The following is a 23,184-nucleotide window of genomic DNA, read 5'->3' on the forward strand; positions in this document are numbered from 1 at the left end:
TGGAAAGTTCCATAAGAAAAAAAAAAAAAAAAAGGAGCAACAAACCAGCCAAAGAAATTAGAAGCTTGGAACGGGAGTTCTGTGGGTTTTCTGCTCCCATAAATTGCCTGTTAACACACGTGGCTGTTCAAGGGCTGTGTTGGGGGGAGAATTCCCCAGGCAGAGCTGCCCCACATGTTCCTGCCCGTCCATGTGCTCGGTGCAGCTGGACAATGGATCATGTAACACGGTCATTGCCATCCCTGGGGACCCCCAAAACTGCAAATAGAGGGGGCAACGAAACCTCCCCGAGSCACAGCACTGCCTGTGGGAGCAGGAATGCTTGAGCCAGCTGCCCAATGCTTGGAGATAAGGACACTTGAGAGGTGGCCATGCCTGGCCCAGGGCACTTAGTTTGTTCCAGGTTCTGGCCACGGGCACATGGCTGGAGCCTGGATGTCTGCCAGGGTGGCTAAGGGGTCACTGGGGGTGGCTAAGGGGTCACTGGGGGTGGTTTGGGGACTGAGGAGGTGCTGTGCCCCGCAGACCTAAAGCCAAGCTCCTTGTAGGGTGCTCAGGACAATTGAGGCCCCAAATGCTCTTGCTGACTTTGCAGTGAAAAATCCTCTTGTGGGCAGAAAGGGCRTGTGCTGTGAGTGCAGCTAAGATTTTACTGTTGTTCTAGTTTATGTATTAGCACTTTAATTGAGAAAAATCTTGACAATATGATCAAACTCCCATACAATCCCCACCCAGCCTTTCCAATACCCGCTCTCTCGTGTGGAGGTGCTCTCACCCTTCCCACACAGGATGTTCCTATCCCACGTGGTGTCCTGAAGCTCTGCTGTGTCCCCACCCTGTCCCTSTCCCTGCCTATCTCCAGGTAGCCCAGATGATGCCCACCTAAGGGGATCCAATAAGAAATGGGGGCACTCCAGAGCTGGGCAGCAGGGATACCTGGCTGTGGGAGATGTGACCTTGGTACCACCCCGTAAGGTTCATCAGATTGTGCAGGAGAAAATTTTGGCAGGCAGGGTGAGAATCCAGGAAGGATTGGGTTAGATGTGGCCCCAAAGTCACCACCTAGACACGTGCACCATTTGTTTCCCCAGAGCAGATGAGGATGTGCCATTGCAGTCCAAACATCCACTGCTCAACGTTCTGACAAGTTTTTGTTTCATAAGAACGTACAGGGATTAAAGAAACCCCACAACTCAGGAAAACGATGACATTTTTTATGTATAAATCTGTTTTATTCTGTGTGAAATTTAACTGAAATGATCTTAATGATTTATGTAAAGTGAAATATTGGGTTTTCCTTTTTCTTTCTCTTTTAGCCCTGGTCTCACACAGGCATATTAATGATTATTTGTCAAAGTCACACTGTTTGCTTACAAGGTACGAAGGCTTTTTAGACACTATAATGACAGCTTTTGATTCACTTGATAATATTTAGAATAAGCCATAAAAGCCAATCTCTGAACGAACAGACCGCTTTTATTGGCTTTTAGTGCTATTACTGCTATCATAAGTGGTAAATTGGCCTAATGCAAGTAATACTGCTGTGTCATACTGTAAAAACCACTGCTTAGTTTTTATATTTTATTTATTTTTCATGAAAAAATTTCAAGGCATGGGGACTGTGCTACCCTTCTCCAAGTGTTGGTGATTCCCTCCAAGCCAGAGCTTCCACTGCTGTTTGGAATTTCTTTGCTCAGTGATTATCACCTCTGATGGAACAGGGCTGATCATAAAGCTGGGGAGCAGGAGTGTGAGAGAAGAGAATATCTTGCAGAAGCTCCTGGGCTATTTATTTATTTAAATCATAAATAAACAAGGAAAAAAAAAAAAAGATTGCTTAGATGGAAGCAGATTTGGATATATTTCAAATAATTGATGCTAGATTTTATAGGCCTTGTTTTATAATAGCAATAGTATTTTTTTTTTTAAATAGTAAGCACTTAAAATATCTGCTGACGATAAATTTGGTCACCACGTCATCTAGCCAGAATGATTACCAGGTGCCATAATTGCTTTTTCCTATGATTCTCTTGGCTTTCTTCCCCTAATCTCATCCTCTCTTCTATTGTTTTGCCCACTCCTAGAATATATGCATGGATTTCAGAGGTTTAAAATTATAGAAACCTACAACTTCGTTTTCTTTTCATAATGAAATTTTTTTTTAGTATTTATAGATGAGGGAAACTGTTGAGAAATTGAAACTGAAGAGACTGGAATTGACTTTTGAATTTCCATTATTTTATCTTCCCCTTTCTTCCCTTTTGCCCATGAGCTTTCATAGTGGACACTTTTCAGTGGTTCTTGTTTGAGGTGAAAAAGTGTAATGTGTTTTAAATTTAATTAAAAATTGAATACACTGAAGGCAAATATACCTTCATCACAGTACACTGTGTGGTTATTAAAAATTAGTCTAGTTATAGAGAAGCCTATCTGAGTAATAATCGCCAATTTAACTTGGATGCATGCTTGAAATAATTATTCATCTTCAATATGCTGTAGGAACAGGAAGAATCATATTCCAACTTAAATTCTGGCATCCTAGCATTAGTGGGTACATGAAAGTTGGCACAAGTTTAAGTTGCCATGGGCGTGTAACTAAACACAATTTCTACTGCTAAGAGGGTTTTACTTCCTTTAAAGACAACTGTCTTGGCAAGGATCACAAAGCAGAAAGTTCTCTAAATCTGATATCTGAGTTATATTCATTTTGAAGATACAGGACAAATCAGTATTTTACTCTGAAGAACTCAAGTGTTCTTATCTACCCAAAACCYGCAYTTGGTTTAAACTACAGGTGCAGTGRGATAAGCAGAGTGTTCCTAGCTGCACCTCTGTTGCAGTAGCATCTTCTCTCTTTTTGAAGCYGTTTGTAGACATATTTCAGCAAGAAGAACATAATCTGTCAGTAATCATTCTCTCAGGTCTCAGCAATGTCAGGGCAATGTTTGTTTTTCTGCAGAGCACAGCAGTGAGTGGTGCATCCACTTCTCTATCTCTGGAGCCCACTGCTGTATTCAGGCTGAAATTTTCCTTCCTGGGCTTATTTCTGTGCTGTGTGTATTCATTTATATGTGAGAGGAGGCAACATTATCATGTTTAACTGCTGCAATCATAAGCACATTAGGTAGACAGATAATAAACAATCCATCTGAATTTATGATTAAGTTAATTGTGTCTGTGTTTTTCTAATGTGTTTATTCAGATTAAAGACTGAAATTAGAATGAGAGTATATAATCAAGAGACCCTAAGAGACTGTTTGACTCCTATAAAATAAAAATTAATTTAGTTTAGGGGGATAACAAAGATCTCTGCAACRTGAAATATCACTTAGGTGGTTAAGAGGCCTTGTGAAATTTTCCTCAAAGAGATGAATCCCAGTAGCAGTAAGGATTATTAAGGAACTCAGCTGATGCTGAGGGCTTCAGCACCAGACTCCCAGGTTCATCTGTTCCATGCATGCAGAGAGGGTCAGGGAAATGGGGCCAATAAACTGAGGGGAGAGGCGAGGAAAGAAGGAATTAAAGTTGGACGGGGTGTTGAGAACACATCTCATTTTTCCTTGTTACTGGAGGGCTGAATACAAAGAGCTGACAGGAGTTAGAGCCCATCTCTGCCCTTCACTCAGGTGTCCTCCATTCCTGCTGGAATGGGGTGTCCTTCCCTCTGCAGCAATGAGTTTTACATGGTCAGTCCAGACAGAGCCCCTTGGGAATCTCCAAATTGTGATATTACATGGMGTGTCTGAGAGCTGGGGAAGAGAGTTTTCTTCTGGAAGGAGTGAATTTGAGTACTCTCAKATGTTCATATGCTCTGAGCCCAGATCTGAAGTCACAGATCTAATCACCAAGCTGTTCTGAGAAGGGTTTTGTGTCCAGGATTTTATTACTGGCCGTTTAGAGCAGTCACTCTTAATGTCTCTTTCCATTTGGACTTAGTTCTAAATACTTACTTAAAAAATAGGTGGAAAATAATTCTGTTGAATCTCAGCTAACAAGAAATACTTAAACTAATTTAATTTCTGGGTTTTTTTCCTGTAATATCTTTCAAAAGCAATAGACCACCATCCTGCCCAGGATTTAACCCATCCCTCAGCACTTTGAGTACTTGGAGGCCGTTGCATTTTAGAGAATGWTTGCAAATCTTCAGTGAGATGAGGGGAGACCAAATTTTTTTTTTCATGACCTAGTTATATTTTATCTAAATATTTCATTGAACCGCTCCAATAATAAGGATTTCACCACACCTCTGTATGACTGTGACTGTTGGTTTGGCTCTACATATCAGTGTGTAATCTCACAGGCCTGTAAAACACYTTCTGAAAACTGGCTCTGAATAATCCATGATTATTCTGCCTTCTCACTTAGAGTAAAGTAACTTTAACTAACTCAGAACAAAAGTAAATCAGGCCTGCCTAATTTTTGTTGTGATGGGATTGCACTGCCTCAGATCTTGGAGAGTTTGGCATTTGACCCTTCCCTCTCTGGACTGAGGTGGTAAAATGAGCCATGGCTTTGTTCCTCCCGCTGCAGAGATGCCCTGAGATGATTAGTGGTATCTATTCTCAACCATACTGGGACAAATCAGATCTTTTRCAAGCCTGTGCAGCTCTGTTGCTTTAATTGAATTTACTCATGGCTTTGACACTGACCCTTAGGCTAAGATTTTCCATGCACCAGTTTACCATSTTAAGTAGGAAGTGCTACGGAGGCCCTAGGATGTGTGGGTTCWGCTTTAATGTTTATTTTGCTGAGAAACTCAGCAACTAATGAGTGTTTGCAGTGTTATTTCATGTTTTGCTCTGCTGACACAACTATGGGCAAAATTCTGAATATTTTGCCCAAGTACAGTGAAGAATAGACTTGGTCTGAAAACTTCCAGTAGTGAATGAGACAAAACATTCAGGTCTTCCCTAGCATTGGCAATTGAATGAAATAAACTTTTCCTTTGTAAAACAAATCTACTTAAAGCAATCAAACCTAARTAAACAGTCACATATATTTTTACAATAAATATCCAGGATATCCACGTATCAGAGCGTGACTTTAAACCTTTAAAACTTTATCACCMTGAGAACCCTTGTCTGTACTGTACATGGAAAGTCTTACATCTTCAAGGATCTTCCAGCTCAAAGATCAAGGACCTCTGAGTTTATAACCTTGTAATTAGGAGCAGTGAGCTGGGACCACTGCAGATTTCATATACTCCCTCTCCACTGGAAGAGTCTTTAAATCTGCTGTTTTACAACTTAAAGGAAGGGTTGTCTTCATTAATTCATTTGGTCATAGTCCTGAAGCTGACAAGGCATCTTCCAGGAATTTGAGCCCCCTGGGATCCTTGTCATCAGTTTTTAAATGCGCTCTTTTTGTGTGTGTGTGGTGCTCTTATCTGGAAACAGTCTGCTTGGATTAGAACATTCATCTGAGAAGCATTTGGCATTTTCTGTTACATGAAACTGAGAAGTCTTTCTTTGCTATCAGACTTCTATAAAGCATTTTCAATGCAATGACTTAATTCGGGCTGAAAGAAGGGAGTGAAAAAAGCTTCTGGACCCAAGTCAGCAAAATTCAGGAAACAAGTGTCSAAGCTTGTATGTAAAATTGCATTCACCCGCTTGTGGGATTTGAGGAAGAAATTCTAAAAACGTCATTTAAGTCCGTAAATGAAGGGATGCAAGTCAGATCAAAACGCTCTGCTGGGAATAGGCTCAGCAAAAGTACAAGCCTTGTACTCCAGTCCTTCCAAACCAGGGATAAAACTGGAGGGTTGTAAAAACTGGGAAATTCCCTGGGTGTCTCCAGGACAACTCTCCTTCTGCAAAACCAGTCTCGTGGCATTATGTCCTTTCCACTTTATTAATGCTTGTAAAAGTCTCTTGGATGAATGAGAGAGGCATTTTTGAGTGCTGCCATGTAGACAGGTTTCCCTCTTATCCCAGGACCAGGCTGTGGGAAGTTCTGGTGAAGTCAGGAATAGTCTGCTCCTGTGTTGGATTTTTGGGATGTACCACTGAGAAATGTGGCCCAGTCTCACCCAATGGGATTAATACTGGAATAAGGTATTATTTGAATAATGTCACTACAGCCAGGTCTATGATATAAGTAAATCTCTCTTTTCATATGAAATGTAGTCCTTTTAAGGGGTGAAATATAATCCTGAACAGAGGCTCTATTTACCATTTAAGCCCTATTTTATGGTTTAAGTGCTGACCTTGCACTGACCCTCAGTCCAGGGCTGAATTTCACCCTACAGCGAAAATCTGCTGGCTGGAGCAGTGGATTAAAGAAATTGGGGCTAGACTCTTTACTATTTGCAAGACAATGAAAACAGGCTTATTTTAGACAAAAAATGTTTCTGATTTATGAGAATTTTAGTGCAAAAAGGGGCTATTTTGGAGAAAGWCTTGAGATTAGAATTTCAGTTATATTTTTGGCAGGAGAGCAAGGAAGCYATTTCATTAACTTTTCACTGGAAGTTATATATGGAGGGCATTTGTGTACACAGCTGGGCAGCATAAAACAGGAGGGCTTTGTGTGAAAATATCCTGAAATGAAATTTCATTTCTGTGTGACTTGGATCTGCGTTCCTGGGCTGCCGTGGCCAGTTTGGGATGAAACCATGGGAGGGCAGTGTGAGGCCCTCACACATTTTTTTTCCCCCTCGCGTTTTCAATGGCTGYAGAAACAGTGAACAGAGCACTGCGGTCTCTGTGCAAAATCAGTGTCACCTTTTATAGCTTTGTGTCCATCAGATAAGCTCCTATGTATCCATCTGGCTGTAATCATCGAGTGATACCGAGAGATTTGTTTGTAAGGAGCTCCAAAAGCCACATGCTGAGGCTGGTGTGAATTTAGCTCTGCTTTGACCTCCCTCCTTTCCCACCAGATGGCTGCGAATCTGCCACTGAATTACTGCTGTGGGAATGGGCAGATCYGAGGTGGGACCATCCCAGAGGGAGYTCCTGGCAGTGCTGCTCACCCTYRAKGGTGCTTTTCTAAAGSAGTGTCCTGTGGAGCTCCCAGGTTTCACAGGACCCTCTAAGGACCGTGTTTGGTTACAGCCCRGAGATGTTTCTTTGATCATCTGCTTGTTGCTCATCCAATCATGAAGTGGTTTGGGTTGTAAGGRACCTCTCAGGTYATCCAGTGCCACCCTTGGCCATGGRCAGGGACACCTTCCACCCTGTCCAGCCTKGCCTTGGCCACTTCCAGGGATCCWGGGGCAGCCACAGCTTCTCTGGSCACMCTGTGCCACGGCCTCCCCACCCTCAYAGGRAGGAATTTCTTCCTAMCATCTAATYTAAATATCTCCTTTTTTATACTTTAAAACACTTCCCACTTTTTCTGTCACACTCTTGGTGGAATCTTGTGAATTCATGAAGGTGAAGGACGTGAAACCTTGCAGAGGACGTTTCTCTAATATTTCTTCAAGTCATATTGGCTGTTGTTTATACATGTACATTCACAGTCTAGGCACTGCCATTTGTGTTATTTTGTGCATGTCAGGGCAAAATGTGCAGAAGTGGGAATAACACATGCACTGAGGATTCCTGCTCTAGTTTTTCATGGCAGATAACTTTTCAAGTGCTTCTTTGCTAATGAACCCACATTCCACACTGCCCTGATGTTTTGATGGGGATCGCTGTATCTCCATCCAAAAGTCTCCCATCTCCAGAACTCCCAACTTCTTCCCATGGGAGGAAGAAAGCACGAATCACTGTCCCCACTCCTATGAAAAACAAGGGTCCCTGGCTGGTTTTGGTGCAATATCCCAGGCTTTCCTTGGGTTGGCTCACACCAGTGCTAAGGCCAGACAAGCACAAATGCCTTTTCTCTGTGCTCATTCATGGAGATTCTGGTTGATTTGTATGCCTGATGCTCACCCTCCAGATGCAGGGTTTCTCATCTGTTAGGTGATTTTTAAGAATAATAATCCTGAAGAATATTCCATACCATCAGAAAACATTGCTGGTGTGTATATTCCTTCCCCTGAGACATCTCGGAATAGAGCTGTAACAATTTCACCATCCTTGTTCTCGCTTTCAACCCTGGGAGTCTCCCATGTTATCCACATCAAGACATCAGTGATAAATGCTTCACAGGATAGGGATGTTTTAGGACTTTTTAAAGTCTAAGCAAACCCAGAGCACACATTTAACACTCTTCTCCCCTGTTTACCTTTTGATTTCATTAGGGCTCTACAATCTACAGGTGCTGTAGGGGACCTTCCACCAGAAAAAGGCTTGTAGTACAACCAAGAAATAAATGTGTCACTGTCCTTTAAAAAAAATRCAGACCAAGGCCATGATTCTGTAGATGTTTCTGCCCCAGACTGTGCTGACTTGTGCAACATTTTTTCCCTGTGTTATCTTTAACTCCCAATAGTTTCCTGGTGCACTCGTGGCAGGGGTGTGAGGGCACATCAGTGAGTAAAAATGAGAGGCAGAGGCACGAGCTGAAGGRTTTTGCTCTTCCTGCTGATAAGATGCAGCTCTAAATGCCCAGCCTACTGCTTTTCTGCAATACTTTTAAAGAGGCTGGTTTGGTTTCTGTTTTGCTTTGGGGAAGTTTTTCCTCAGAACAATGCTTTGATTTCTGCTCTTAGAGAGCTCAAGACAGAAGTAAATTATCTTCTTCTAAGAAAAGTAGGAGATAAATAACTGGCMGCCAGATCAAACCACCCCTGCTCCAATTAAACTATTTCTAACACTGAAATACAAAAAAAACTTAGAGATGCCTTATTTTGCTGTTGACCCATTGTACTACCAGTCCATGAGCTTTCACTTTGCAAAGCATTAGGAAAAAATGAAGTCTAGGAAAGACACTAAACCCACAGCCTAGTTGTTTATTTCTGATACTATGTGGTTCATGATTGTTTCTTTTAGAAGGGACAAATAATCAATACAAAACCATGAATAAAAATAACTTTTCTTTAACACTGGATGCTAAAAGAACATATAGTCTTCTTACTGTGCCTGATGGAAACAGTACAAGTCTGTTCTCCACAATTCTTTGTTTATTGGAATGCCTGAAATCTATACATGAGGTATTTTTAAAACATTTAAACATAGAAGTTAAGCTTCTGCTCCAGACAATTTGTTTCACCATATTCTAAAATCCCAGTGCATACCACAGAAGTGCTTAAAGCRAAGAAACAACAACAATTTTTTTTTTAAAAAACAAACTTTGATTTAAGATAAAATAATTTCCATATTCTTATTTCAAAGAAAATTTGCTTTCCTCATAAGACACATTCAATTATTGACTCAGCTGCTGTAGAAGACCTTCAAGGCCCAGTTCTGCTCTGTGGCACTTTGGAAAGAAGCGCCAATAGTCAACACTTGGCACTTTCTGAGAGATTGTAGCTCCTCCAAGTACAGAACAATCAAAACATTGCTGATGATCCTGAATCTCTGCATGGTGTGTCTCCTTAGGAACTGGGGAGATAAAACCTTCTGGAGTAGYATCCCAAAATGAAATGAGCTCAGGTAACCTGAGGGAGGGATGTGCCTGGCTCCTGGCAGGTCTGGACCAGAGGATAAATGACAATATGGGATAAATATGGGAATCTGAGGGCYCTGCCATCACTCCTACCCTGTTCAAAATCTTGTTAAAATCCTCTGGGCTTTTATATCCCTTTGTAAAGCTGCAAATCTCTTGTGTTCTGTGGTCCAATGATGGAATTAATACTCAACTCATTTACGTGTTTGCTGTTTGCGCATTCTTTTTTTTAAAGTAGTGAAACAAATAGAATGTGGTATTTTAAATACTGGYATTTGTTGCAACTGAGTTACTTAATGCCTATTATTTTTTAGCTTTTGAAACCTAAAAGTTCCCCATCCTTGTCTTTCATGACTTCTCTACATTTGCAAATCTGTTTCTCTACACAAACCGCTGACAACTGGTGTTACTTTGTTCTAAGATAACACACGGCCACATCCAAAGATTCAGGCTTGATCTTTACTCATGTTTGAGAAAATGAAATTAATATTAATCCAATTCAGTAACAGTATCAGTTAATAWGAACTTTTCATCAGAATTAAGATGRTCATCCATACTTGTTAGGGTTCAGGTCAAATGAAACTTTCCCAGGAGTGCAAGTACAGTAGAAAAATGAGCTTTCAGGTTACTTTAGAGTTTGGTAATTTAGGCCTTTCTGTACCAAAAGAAATTGTGTGTGCATTTTAAAGAGAAGTCAAGCTATGCAATTTTCATGGTAGAAATTTTAGGCCATAGTTTAGCCTATAAGGTATTTTTMTTTTAAAAATAAATTAAAAAATTAGAACTGTCTGAACACAAACCAGTAACTAATAACTCAATGTAACTTACCTTTTTTCAGCCAAGAAATATTTTGCTTGTCATGCTCAAAACTTTCAGCTGGTTTGATTTTTACCTTGTCTGTCTTGTCCTCTGACATCTGTGGGAGAGAAAAGAATTTGGGGATGTCAAGTTCTCTTAGAGAAAGTTTGACAGAGAAAGATGTTCTCTGTTTAGGTTCCTGCCATAATAAATTGTGCATACTTACACAGACACTTTTTTTCCTTGCAGATTATTGATACTGTATAATATCTGAGCCGCTGAATTTATGTTCTGTCCCAAAATGCTTTATCAATATTACATGGCTGCTGTTTGCAGAGGGATGCTTTTGTAATGTAGCTATAAATTACATTATGAAATGAATTATAAGCTCAAAGYATGGTGGCAATAGATAAACATATAACACGTAGAATAGATATGGTCAGGCTGAGAAGGAGCCCAGGTTGATTGTTTATTGTGGCTCAAAGTTGCTGCAAAGCCTGCTGTCAGAGAGGTATAATTACATAAACAGTAATAAATATTTATAAAGGCAACTTGAACAAAGTGTACCCAAAACAAAAATTAAAAAAAAAAAATATCTTTACTGCCACTTGCACCAATTTATTCGCCGTAATGCGAAGAAGTCCCGGTAGCTGAGGGCATTACATGCACGGCCCCTGYACTGTGGTTTTACTCCCATCGCCTGCTAGCAATAAAATTAGGCAGCCTGGGCTTCTCCTGCCTGCTCCACATCTCCACTGGATGCAGTCAGCTCGAGCATTTCCCTGTTTTTACCTGTATCTCCCAGCYGGGGCAGAGAGCAGCGGGTTCAGGCGCCGAGGAGAGGAGCTTTCGGCCGAATCTCTGGCGGGGTGTTGGTGTCCAGCATCCCCACGCTCCGGCACAGCGAGAGGATGAGCAGTGCACTTTCTGCCTGCCTGCTGTGTGGTGCCAGATTTGTCTTGCTGCCAGCATCAGCTAACTTACTGCTGAGGGCTTGGTTTTGTTGTTTTTTTTTGTTTTTTTTTTCCTCCCCGCTCTGTTGTTGTTTGCATGCACTTTTAGAGCTGGGGAGGAGAAGGTAATCAGCATCCCAGCGCTCATGGAGTGATGATGAAAAAAGAATAAAAAAATCAGAAGCTTTTCAAATAGAAAAAAATTGGTTTGGAAATGTTATTACTGCAGTTCATAACCCAGTGAATCTGTGAGAGGAGGAAGAAAATAGAAAGGGAACCAGGAAATTAATAGCAACAAATCAGATAAATGTGTCGTGGTTTTGGCTAAATATAAGTTAATATACGAAATATCTATTTACAGCTGTCACTTTGGCAAAGAAACGGTCTCAGCCTGTGTGGAGCTGAGTGCTGTGACCCTCCCCAGCTCASGAGGGTGAATTCCATCCTCATCCCTCACTCATGGGGTTGAGGGGTCACTGCTGGGGACAGTCAGCTTGAAGCAGCACAGGGGGCAGGGGACAGCCTGGGCTGTGCCATACTTTGAAGCCACTAAAAAGTTAAGTTTTCAGTTGGTTTTAAAAGTTGTCTTGCCATAGATACCAGCAATATTGTCCTAATGATATTAGGAGTAGGGTGAAGCCTAAAGAGAGCAAGAMTTTACAGTGCTCAGGCATTTCATCTTTTCATATAGGACAAAAAAGGTAGCTCTGCTTCCCAGAAACATTTTGAAAGTGTTGGTTGTGGAGTAGATGCAGAATTACTCATTTACCATACTTTTTAAGTGATATTTACAAAATTTCAAGCAGCATTTGTCACCAGATACTATAATCCAGGATTCCAGTGCTTAAGCGTGGCCAATAAATAATAACATATTCCCTTTGTTATGACAATTATCTTCCTCTACTCTCCCATCATATGTCATTCCTGCTAGGGAAAAAAAAAAAGTTTTCTTTTTTTTTTTTTTTTTTTTTTTTTTTTTATATCKCCTGTGCCAACATGACTGAGATTCTTCTACCATCTTTAGCTAATTGTGAATTGCATGCTAAGTGCCTACTTACCTCTCCAAATTGCAATGATTAGTCCTGCATGGTCAGAAAACCTATTTTAAGCAGGGTACTTCAGAAACAATTGCAACCACAGGGGGGAAAGCTCTAGGGGTAGCAGTCTGAGATCTTTGTTCCATTCTCCTTGGATGCAGCTTTGRGAATCATGTATTTTCACCTGCAGTTCCTCTTTCTCCCAGAATCACCTATTTTTTCCATGTTGTTGCATCTGCAGTGTTTTAAGTTTATCAGTGGTGCTGGTTCAGCTGGATTTGTCAGGCTGTGGAGCTCCTGGTGGGTCCTGATAAAATCATCTGGGCTCCACACAGAGCTGTCCCGACCTCTCTGTACCTTGGACCTGGTGCTGCTCTGCATTTCACTGTTTAAAATGAAGATATGGGTGGTTTCCAAGCCAAACTAGAGTGAAAATTCTCCAGTTCATCTGGCACATCCTCACTGTTTTCCTAGAGGTTTTGTCRAAATCCTAATGCCTCCCAAAGAAAGTAAAACAGATGAGGAGAAAGCCTTTCTAAAACCACAGCACTGACAGCTTCTGCTGCTCGAGATAACAGCCCCTGGAGTCTTGTCCTYCAAAATTTTTGTCTCTTAAGCTCTCCTAAAAGCCAGGACTAAGCCAGGACTGAGCCTGGGCTGAGCCTCCAGGTGTGTGAGCAGCCCATTGCTGAATGCATCCCCCAAACATTAAATAACTTCCCTACTCTTTGTATTCTCCATTACTGATATTCAGTTAATGGTYCTGATGTTTTCAGTGSAGGAATATTAAATGAAACCTTTCATAATCTTGATCAGGTCCCGTTTTCTACTGAGACATGTTCCTGTGTGCTATTTTTTGCTTCATTTAATTAAGTTATTTTGGATAAATGCATCAATATTTCTGTTTCCTAATCAATCTTAAAGTAGTTAGAGGAAAGGCAACCTTGCCATACATCCTCAGTAATGCCAGGCTTTGCAAAGGAARAAAAAAACATTATGAGAGAAGGTTATTAAAATATTGAGTAAACTTGTTTCTGTTAAAGCTGTAATTGAATTTTTAAAGCCCTGGCCCATTTTAAACACCGAACTTTAGTTTATGGTTTGATAATTCATTTCACTTTCATTTTATAGGTTTTATTTTATAGCTACTAAATATCTATGGGCCATCCCGTGCTCCTTTTCCTTCCAGATTGTGAAATAGGGTATTTAAATGGAGGATTAAAAATAAAAATCATAATGCCAAAATAGATGTGGTATCAATCAGTTCCCAGATAAATGTACTGTATCAAGTGCCTGTTGAGATTCAAGAGTGTATTTTCCTGGTTTGCTCAGCTGGGATTGCAGAGATGGGGAATAGGAAACTTTAATTTGTTGYAATAATCATCAAAGCAGAGGAAAAAACTCATTGTGTTGGTCTTAGCAAGCATCAAAACTGTAAAAGTTTCCTTCATGTTAAGGTCAGGGGTCCAGTCCTGGGTCCTGTCCTGAGTACAAGGGACGATATGCAGCCACAATCATGAGAATTTTTAATCACATCTATGGGTAAAACATTTAGAATATTTAATTTCATGTCCTAAAATGACTTTTTACTGGAGGATATGAACTGTGTGCCTGAAAGTTGAATTTTCCAGTGTGAATTTTACACAGCTCAGCATTAAATTAAGCAGTTACTTCTTTCTTGCACAATCCAGGTAAAATAAAGCCACTTGTCCACTGGCAAGTGGCGCTCTGTAGCTTTGGAATACCCCACACTGCAGTAAATGTGTTTTTTAAAAAAAAAAAAAAAAAAGGTATGATGAAACTATGTCTTTGCTCCCTTTTGCACCCTGGGGTGATCATTTCCAATAATAAAGTGAGTATAATGTGATGTGCCCTGTCAAAGTTAAGGAATCTCTTCTTGATCACGCATCTGTAGGTAGAATATTAAGTTGTGGGAACACGATATACAGCCAAATTATCCTGGTGATTTCATGTAAAATGCATGGTTTTTTAGCCGAACCATCATGTCCTGTGAGTGCTTCAAATGCAAAACAGGCTGTTTGGAGAGACTCCCTCAAACTGGCACTGACAAATGATCTATGTGCTGCAGAGACCCAGAGCAGTACAAAGACAGGGTTTTACTCCCCATCACTCTGCCTTGTRGGCACCCCAGATGATTTCTCAGTAATTCTGTGTCCTGCAAAGAAGAGAGACATGGCTTTATTTCACTTTTCCACTCAGTGCCACTGTAGGTCGGTGAAAGTCTGGGAATGTGTTTAGGCTGGAGGATGGAATAAAACCTTGGAAAGGGTTTGAAATGGAGGTCATTAATAACGTGGAGAAAGCTCAAATGAGTGAAATTAAGAATGCTCCGTATTTGCACTGAGCAGTAAAGATAGAGACTGCACATCTCTCATTGTCCAGGAGGTCACTTGATGTCTGAGTAAAAAGGTGATTATTGGTACACAGAAGGGCGAAGAGGATGAAGGTCCAATGTGAAATAAAGTTGAGGATGAGTGTGATGCTGAGGTGGGGAAGGCAGAAAGACCCAGTCACTAACCCTGGAGCTATGAAAGCCCCATCCAGGCTGGGAGAGGGCCTCTGAATGCAGCAGTGGCCTTGGGCATTCTCTCTCCTTCTGTGTTCTGTAGGATGATCTGACCTTTCAGAGGCTCAGTTTGGTGCATTTGGAAAGGCAGGTGAAACAGGGCCCTTGTGTCCCCTGGCTTGGAGGGTTCCATCCCTGCTACAGGAGACCTTTCTGGACAAATAATTCAAACCCTCCTGGATATTACAGCGAAAATTGGGAAAGACTTATGGTGAGATGGAAAATAATCTGAATAATTGCTGCTGTATTGTCTGKGGGTGTAACCCACAGAAGCTGCAGACTTTTGTGGGGGTGTAATAACAGGTACAAAAATGAAGGTAATGTTTTCATTGAAATATCCTTTACTGCTGTCTGGGAGCAGGTTATCTTGGATTATTGCAAAGCCCCTAGATGAATATTTTCACAGTCACCTCCTTGTTTAACTCAGTGCAGGATTGTCTTGCCAATGCTCAGGCACAAACCCTTTCCTGGTAACAAATACATAAACTCCTCATGGTGTCTATCCTAACTCTTCCTTCACTCTAGGTTCAACATTTACCCTTTCCATTACCCTTGTGCCAAGCTGAGTTTCCACTCCCTTTYCAACAATCCTTACAGCAGATAAAGGAGCATTATCACACATTCCCTCAGCTTTTATCAATATTTAGGTCACATTCTTCAGCCCCTGGTGAATCTCATGACCTTTGTTGGGGTGTCACCTTTCTGGTGATGAGGTGTCACATCCCTCCTAAGCCCTTCCCTACATGGGATGGAGCAATGAGGTTACTGGCATGTTTTACAAGCTTTCTTCCTGTTTTCACATCCCAAAATGATGTTTGTATTTTTTTTGTGACAGCATGAAATTGTTGATTTGTTTGGTTTATAATCCATATCTTCCCCAGCAATGTAACYAGTTGTTTTCCTTTTTAATGCAGCTGCTTATTCCCACCTTAGCAGAGGATTGTGCATTCTGCTTCCCAAATTTCACACTTGTCTTCTTCACACTGTTTTTCTGGTTTGTGAAGGTCATTTTGAACYCTCATCCTGTCCTCTAAAGAGCTTGTTAGGCCTGATCTGTTGTGGTTCCACCATCCTCTGGTGGATATTTGCAGAATTTCTGTGGAAATCCCTTGTCTCTGCAATACAGGTCAGAAATTAAGCTCTATGCTTCCCAAACTGCACAGGTGCCCCCACAGTTTATTCCCTTTCAGGAATCTGTGAACATCTTTAATCTCTGGCTCTTCATGGCCTGATAAACTACAGAGGCATCTTCTTGAGCATCAGTCCATGTGAGGGGACAGAGAAAAATCCCTCATGTTTTCAGCAGGCAGATCACACTGTCTTGAGCATTATTTGTGAGCCAGGTAGGCACAAGAGTGATTWGTTACATCTTCCATCAAATGTAAAAAGCTGGTGGCAAGTATTTTCTAATGAAGAGGAACCTGAGCACTTACGGACTCGGTTGCTGACTGGCAAAGCTTGACAGCAGCTCCCTGAACAGCACTATCCCAGAAAAGATGTCAGTGAAATCACTGTGCTTTTTAAACAGAGAGAAAACTGACTTGAGTGTTTTCCCCTCATGCTTTTAAATAAGCTGCTTCCCAACAGCAGTTGAAATGTGGTTGCTTCTCGGAGGTGCTGAGTAGAGCTGAGAAGGAGGGGCTCTGTCTGAATTACTCTTATAAGAAAAAGACAAAATTAGATCTCTAAATTATTTCAGGGAGGTGCCWAAGGAATTTGAAGTTGTCTTGAAGTCAGCACTGTTATTTCTTAGCTAACCACCAGTGAAATGAGGTTTTTGGGGTTTTGCTAAGATAGTTTGGCTTGTTTAAATCCTGATCAGGCCAGACAGAGGCAGCAGTAATGACAAATCAGCAGCTTGGTGAACTCTTAGGTAGGMTCTCCCTGGGGTATAAGAAACCTCAGGTTGAGCTCCTTCTGCACGATTGTTTCCTTCCACCTGGACAGAAACAGGCTTGGCAGGAGAGATGAAGAGTTTGTCCTGAAGGAACTGATAGGTTGGTGGTCGAGGGAGTTACCTGGGAACTTTCTTGCTATGCTTTAATGTATATTTAATGCTTCTATGAGATGCTTTGCAAAGATCTGTGATTTGGACTAATGAAATGTTGGCCTGTAAGTGTCTGTTGAACAAGAAGAGTTGGAAGAGGTTCTGAGCAACCTGGTCTAGGAAAATTTGTCCTTGGTCGTGGAAGAGGGGTTGGAACCCTTCTTTAAGTTTCTTTCTGACCCAGACCATTCTATGATTTTATGGAATGTTGAAAATTGTGAAGTCTCGAAGTTTTGTGTAAGGGAATATGTTTTCTGCCTGAGCACATGCAACTGCAACTGGAGAAAATGCAAGCTCCAGGAGTTTGGCACCCTGGAAATAAGGCCTGATGTCTAAATGAAATTAAACTTCAAAAAGAAAAGTAGTTTTCTGGCCCTTTTGGAGCCAAAACAAAGATGTATTTATTCTATTTGATCAGCTATTCACAAATGATGCCTTTGTATCTCTAAAATAACTACAAACCCAATTTAAAACTGGAAGCTCTCATCTTTGATGTTATCTGCAGATAAGATAGAGCTTTGAAGCACTAACAGAGGCTAATTGGAACAGAATACCAATACAACYGAAAATTAATGGAAAACACAAGGACTGTTTGGAGCACTGTCATTCTAAACTGGGACCGTTTATTTTAAAATCCTACAGAATTTAGGATCCTACAGAAAAGACTGAAATTATCTGGACTGTAGATGAAAGGGGAGAATTGTCTGATTTAATGTACCATGATGCTTCAAACACAATCATAAACTTTAGTTATTGGTTGTTTTGTATTTGATGTATTGTGTTTGTTGTATTGTATTTTTAAGTATCAAACTCTTTCTAATATGTAGCAGGCTGAATGAGGTGGAGGAAGGTGTGTCACAGGGGAAATAGAATCAAATTCGTGTTTTGTTTTTGAAATAGGCTCTTTYCCCCTCTGTTTTGTTATGAGGATGGCTTTGCTTTCCACCCTGAGCTTGAAAAGAATCTGTCAGAGTTGTTGGATGCTCAGTTGGCTCCTGAGAGAAATCATGGAAGGGCAGAACAGAGTAGAAATGTGTTTTATTTGGGGAAGCAACTTGCCTGGATGCAAGTTCAGAAAACACTTAGATGTGCTGCTTCACCCTCTGGAGAACCTCAGACCCTAAACTGGGATATCTTCCCCATTTCTGCTGAGGCAGTGGAAGTGAGATGTGGATGTTTGTATCCTCACTCCCAACAGTGAAAGAAGGCAATGTGCTCTCTACATTTGTCCAAGAAACCCACTCGGTAGTAAAAGGAAATGATTGCTGTTGCTTAGCCAAATATTCTGATATTAAGCAATGCCAGAGCTKAGGTTGCTCAGGCAACCTTATTTCTGCTCCCTCATTCATTAGCATGCATGGTGATTGTCTAATTGAAGCTGCTAATTCTTATTTCATGTCATATCTYGGGTTCAGATGAGGATTTGTGCAGGCACCTTGTTCTGTCATGAAAAATCTGAGGACAGGGTCTCTGAGTTTTTCAAACACACTTCACATGCTCAGCTGAAAGTGTGAGGGGCAAGCAGGAGGTCTGTGGCCATTCTGGAAAAAAAAAAAAAAAATCTGACAAATGGGAATAAAATCTTTGAGGAGAACTGCTCGTCTGTGAGGTCCTGGCATGGAGACCCTCTGCCTTCTTGGGGACAACACTTCACCCTCTGCCTTCTCGGGGACAACACTTCACCCTCTGCCTTCTCGGGGACAACACTTCACCCTCTGCCTTCTTGGGGACAACACTTCACCCTCTGCCTTCTTGGGGACCACACTTCACCCTCTGCCTTCTTGGGGACAACACTTCACCTTTGCTTTCTTACCCAAGGATAGCCCAGGCAGCCCAGCCTCTCTCTCCACAGCCCCATGTGCCCATTTCTTTTAGCTGTGGTTCTCACATTCAGCAACTTCTTTCTGCCCAGACAGATATCCATGGACTTCTGGGGACCAGGCAGCTCTTTAACTTATCTTTTCTGTTGTAAAGCACCATCTATTCTTGCCAAAACTGCAATTGAAAATGCTGTTGATGTCACTGCCTGCAGCGTTTCAAACCACTCACCATGGCTGTTCTATTTTCACAACTGGTTTGCCACCTCACYAGTCATTAGTTCTCAGCTAATCCARCAGTGACTCTATTTTCAAATATTACCTGGGTGGTAAAACATAGGATTTACACATTTTTGCAAAGGTCTCCTTCTGCTGTGCAGTTTGGATGACAAGCACTTTAACACTTATTCAGCCAAGCTTAGTCTTCTTCTTGAAAGTAAAAGATGTCTCTTATCTGTAAGAGTGAAAAGTTGTACAGTATCAGCAGCTTTTGTTTTAATGCCTACTGCTTTTCCTTCTTGAGATGTTGGAATTTTGCAATCCTGTTAAGTGCCTGTATTCTCCAATAAATATTCTGAGCTGTTGCTGTATTTCAGTTGTTAGGTTTCTCAGGGGAAAAAGGCAGTAAAGAAAGAAAATGAATAAATAAACAGCTCAAAGCCTTGAGTGTCCAAAAATATTGCAGTATCTTGATTTGAATAATCGAAAATTGCGACACTCTATTTGGGTACATTTCATCACATTGAAAGCTTTGCATGCAAATCCAAACCCTGCCATTCCCTCCAAATCCTTGGAACATTTTCATTGCCAATCTTTTTCTATTTTGTTTGTTCACAAAGAAGAGGACAAGCCTTCTATTTATTTACAAATAGGGTTAACTTGTATTTAATGTATAAAAAAAGAGCCACCAAATAGAATAGGGGGATTATATTCCCATAYATTTGCAATGACTAAAAATGCCTTGATTTTCTTGTTTTATTTAACTGCAGGAGTGAGACAGATACTTACATAGGATGCAGATCTAATTCAGAATATGTTAAGCTGTATTTTTCTTAGTCATTGCTGGAAATACTGGAAATCTAAGTAAAAACAGCATCAAGACACCTGCTCCCAATAATTTACTGGAAAATTTGACTTAAGAGAGGACTTAATGCCATCATCCCAAATGAGACCATTTYAGTGGACTTCTGTTTCTACTTAAACTCCAAAAAAGAATCCATGGCTCAGCTTAGTCTGAGATCTCTTGACATCTGAGAATGCCAGGAGGGTTTGTTCAAATTACTCTTTTGCTCCAGACTCTCTTATTTCCATGTCTGAGCACAAAAGCAAGAAAAATATCACAGAGAAATTTGAAGAATGAGGGAAAGAGCCTCATTCCTTGCATCTAGCCAGGCTTTGGCTGTTCACACAAGCTGCTCTCCACAATCCCCCTCTGCCTCATCCTCTATTTCACACCCTCATTCCCTTCAGTTTGTGCCACAATATAAAACCCAGAGCACACTGAAGAACCAGGGAGCTCCTCTGAACATCCTCAGATATGGCCAAAAACGTGGAAAAGAGGCCCAAAAGGCTTGGCTGGATGGGGCAGTGGCACAGTGGAGTCTGACACATCCCTCAGAGATGGGATGAGTGACATGAGCACCTTGGGATGGGGAGCTCCAAAGGCTCTCATTGCCTGGCCCAGCCTGTTTGACAGTACTTAAATTTTAACATGTGGAAATTTCTGAAATATGCATCTTGAAATATCTGCTTAGCTTGCCTAGAAAGCTTTAATAATTAATGGAAATTCAGAGCTGAGGTATAGTAATGATTTATATGGGGAGCTGTCTTTACACAATCAGCTCTCAAAGCTTTCTAGAGTATTACTCTTAGTGTCTAATTAACTTCCGAAGAGTGATACTGCTCCTTTCACTGCTCTGATTGATCAAGGGCTTAACTGCAAGWCATATTTTCCAAGTGATTCCCCAGYGTCTTCTCAGCTCTTATGAGTTCTTGCTGAGGAATAGAACTGTCTTGGACACCAAGAGCTACTTTCAAGTTTTCAGATACTGCATCTTCTGTGTCAGGGTGTTCCTGTTGCTGTTCAGCCCCTGGAGCCATTGCACAGAAATTTCCAGCCCTTAGATATGGCTTTGAGTGATGTGAYTGAAACTTTTTCTTTTCCCCAGTAGCAGTTCTTCATAGCATATCTTTTGGAGMATGTTCCTTTCACTTTTTGAGACTTGTGATGATACAGATTACACTAAAATACACAAAAAATTCAAGTAACTAATAATGATTTAGAGCTAAGGTTATGGTACTGCAAGTACCAGCTAAGGACCTTAAAAGCCGGAGTCACTCCCTTGTTTAACCATTTGCAGGGTGAGGGAACTATGTAAATCACCTACAGAAACCTTAGGATGATCATAATGAGTACCATGTCTGTTTTCAGGCTGTTGAGTATTTAATTTGTTCAAGTTTAAACTCTGTGAGAGTGTAGAGAAAAGATGGCAGGACAGTGAACAGGAAAGGTCTCATGRACTTCAGGGTCTGTTCTTCTGCCAGTAAATTTGCTGTCCCAAGTAATACAAACCCTTAGAGAGCCATGGATATGGGAAATACAAAGTGCAGACAGCTCTTTGACTGACTTTCTTTTTAAGAAAAGATCAGGGCCGTTTGCAGAATAATTTTTAGGGTCACCAGAGGATGATGGGGAAAAAAAAGTAAATTTTCTCAGTAATTAATTTCCTGGTTAAAGGCCCTTTTGTCCCACCACTTCCCTGTTTCTTGCTGGTGATCTCAATGGATCTCTCAGTCCTTGGCACAAGTTGCTTTGGTATCTGTAATCAATGTTTTAATCAGTATTTTCCTGCCCATAGCTACATTGACATTTGATTTTGGCAGCTCATGGTCGGCTGATGCAAACCTTGAGGAGGGTCAGTTCTGTCTGGGCCACAGATCCCTGTCCTGACAGAAAATCACACCCCTGAAATCTCTTTTCAAATATATCAGGTTCTACAACCTGCTGCTTYCTTAATCACTTCCCTTCCTGTTGATGGTGATAAGTCTTGTGCAGTCTAGGCTGTTCTTACAGCAATACTGGGTGTGCCATGGATTCCCAGATAATTTTTTTAAAAACATCTATTTTATCTTTTTAAGAATCCTTTTCACAAAGACTGTGCCTGCACCCAAGGGCTGTGCAGTGATGAACTGACATTGAGACTGCGTGCTCAGGCYCATCCATAACTGAGACCCACCACCTTGAGAGGATCTACATCCTTGGGATCCAAATATTCCTCTGATAGGATTAATGGCCCCACCTTTTAAGAAATTAGCTATACCTCCATTTCCTCTTTCCATCCAAACAGCATTTCTGATACTAATAACACCAGCCAGAGCAAAAGAGGAGATAAAAGCTCTGGTGGCAGAGTTCCATGTGTGAAGGAAGGTGTCATAAAGTCTTGGAGGGCTCATCCAAAGTTTGTACCAAAATTAATGACTGGCTTTGTCATTTGAATCACTATGGAACCCYAATGTATTTATTCAGAAATTTCATAGGGAAAAAGCGAGTCTGAGAGTCCTACACTGGAATTTCTTGGGGTATTTAATTTCTCTGGAGCTAGAATGAGAATACTTAGTGTATCTTCATAAGTCACAAGCAGAGGCTGATAATTGAATTCAGGCACTTTATGGGGCTTTTTTTCTTTCTTGTTTGGAATTACGTTGTTCAATTTTCAGCTCATTCTGTTCAGGTGTGAGTGAGTTTGGGAGCTGCTYTGACAAATGCCTTATGCTGGAATTCCCTACAGAGAGCTACAAAGATGCACATTGTTGGTCCAGCATTTCTTCCAATCTGAAGCATTAGGACTTGATGCAAATTTTATTAGAGATCCTGAGATCATTATTTARCTAGATTCTTCACCAATAGGAGGGAATGTACATAAAGCATATAAAGAAGAAATGAAAATCTTCTCCAATCAGTTGTCTTATTAAAAAAAAAGGAAAATGAACCACCCAGTTTGGTACATCCCTGTTTCYTCTTCTTCTTGTGCTGTCTCCAACTTCTGAGCAAATACTGATAAAAAATTTGTGACCCCTGTGCAAAAAAAAAGTGGGGTTTGGGTAACAGTGAATGTTAACTCCTGTAGGAAAGTGATGTCTCGACAAAAATACCTGTGTCTCCTAAGATGCCTATCTCCCAAGACTAAGATGTCGTGTTTATCAGCCTGCCTCCCTCCTTGTGGTACAGAATAGAACTGCCTTGGCTTAAGAACAAGATAAGGTGGGTGGAAAACCCTTGCAAATGAAGGCTCACAGTTGTCTTAGTGCACTTGTGAATCACTTTGAAAAGCTCACATTCCTATTACAGCAATTTTAATAACAAAACACATTGCCCAGACAGCCTGATGTTAAATGTGTGCAGCTCTTCAGAGAAGAAGGGCTGCAAACAGCAACATTTAAATTGTGG

The 23,184-nt window shown here is 41.0% G+C and overlaps 1 protein-coding gene across 1 annotated transcript in view; it reads right to left on the reverse strand.

Annotated features, from left to right (window-relative positions):
• Nucleotides 1–10,414, reverse strand: part of MDFIC2 (MyoD family inhibitor domain containing 2) — a 41,651-nt gene extending 31,237 nt beyond the window's left edge. The window contains exon 1 of the mRNA XM_057366344.1: nt 10,327–10,414. Within this exon, the coding sequence (XP_057222327.1) occupies nt 10,327–10,414 (88 nt within the window). The remainder of the gene's footprint in view (nt 1–10,326) is intronic.
• Between the last annotated feature and the right edge of the window lie 12,770 nt (nt 10,415–23,184).

Source organism: Malurus melanocephalus, unplaced genomic scaffold, assembly GCF_030028575.1.
Source record: "Malurus melanocephalus ecotype Western Australia unplaced genomic scaffold, MMel_1.1 scaffold_64, whole genome shotgun sequence".
In the NCBI taxonomy this organism is placed as follows: domain Eukaryota; kingdom Metazoa; phylum Chordata; class Aves; order Passeriformes; family Maluridae; genus Malurus; species Malurus melanocephalus.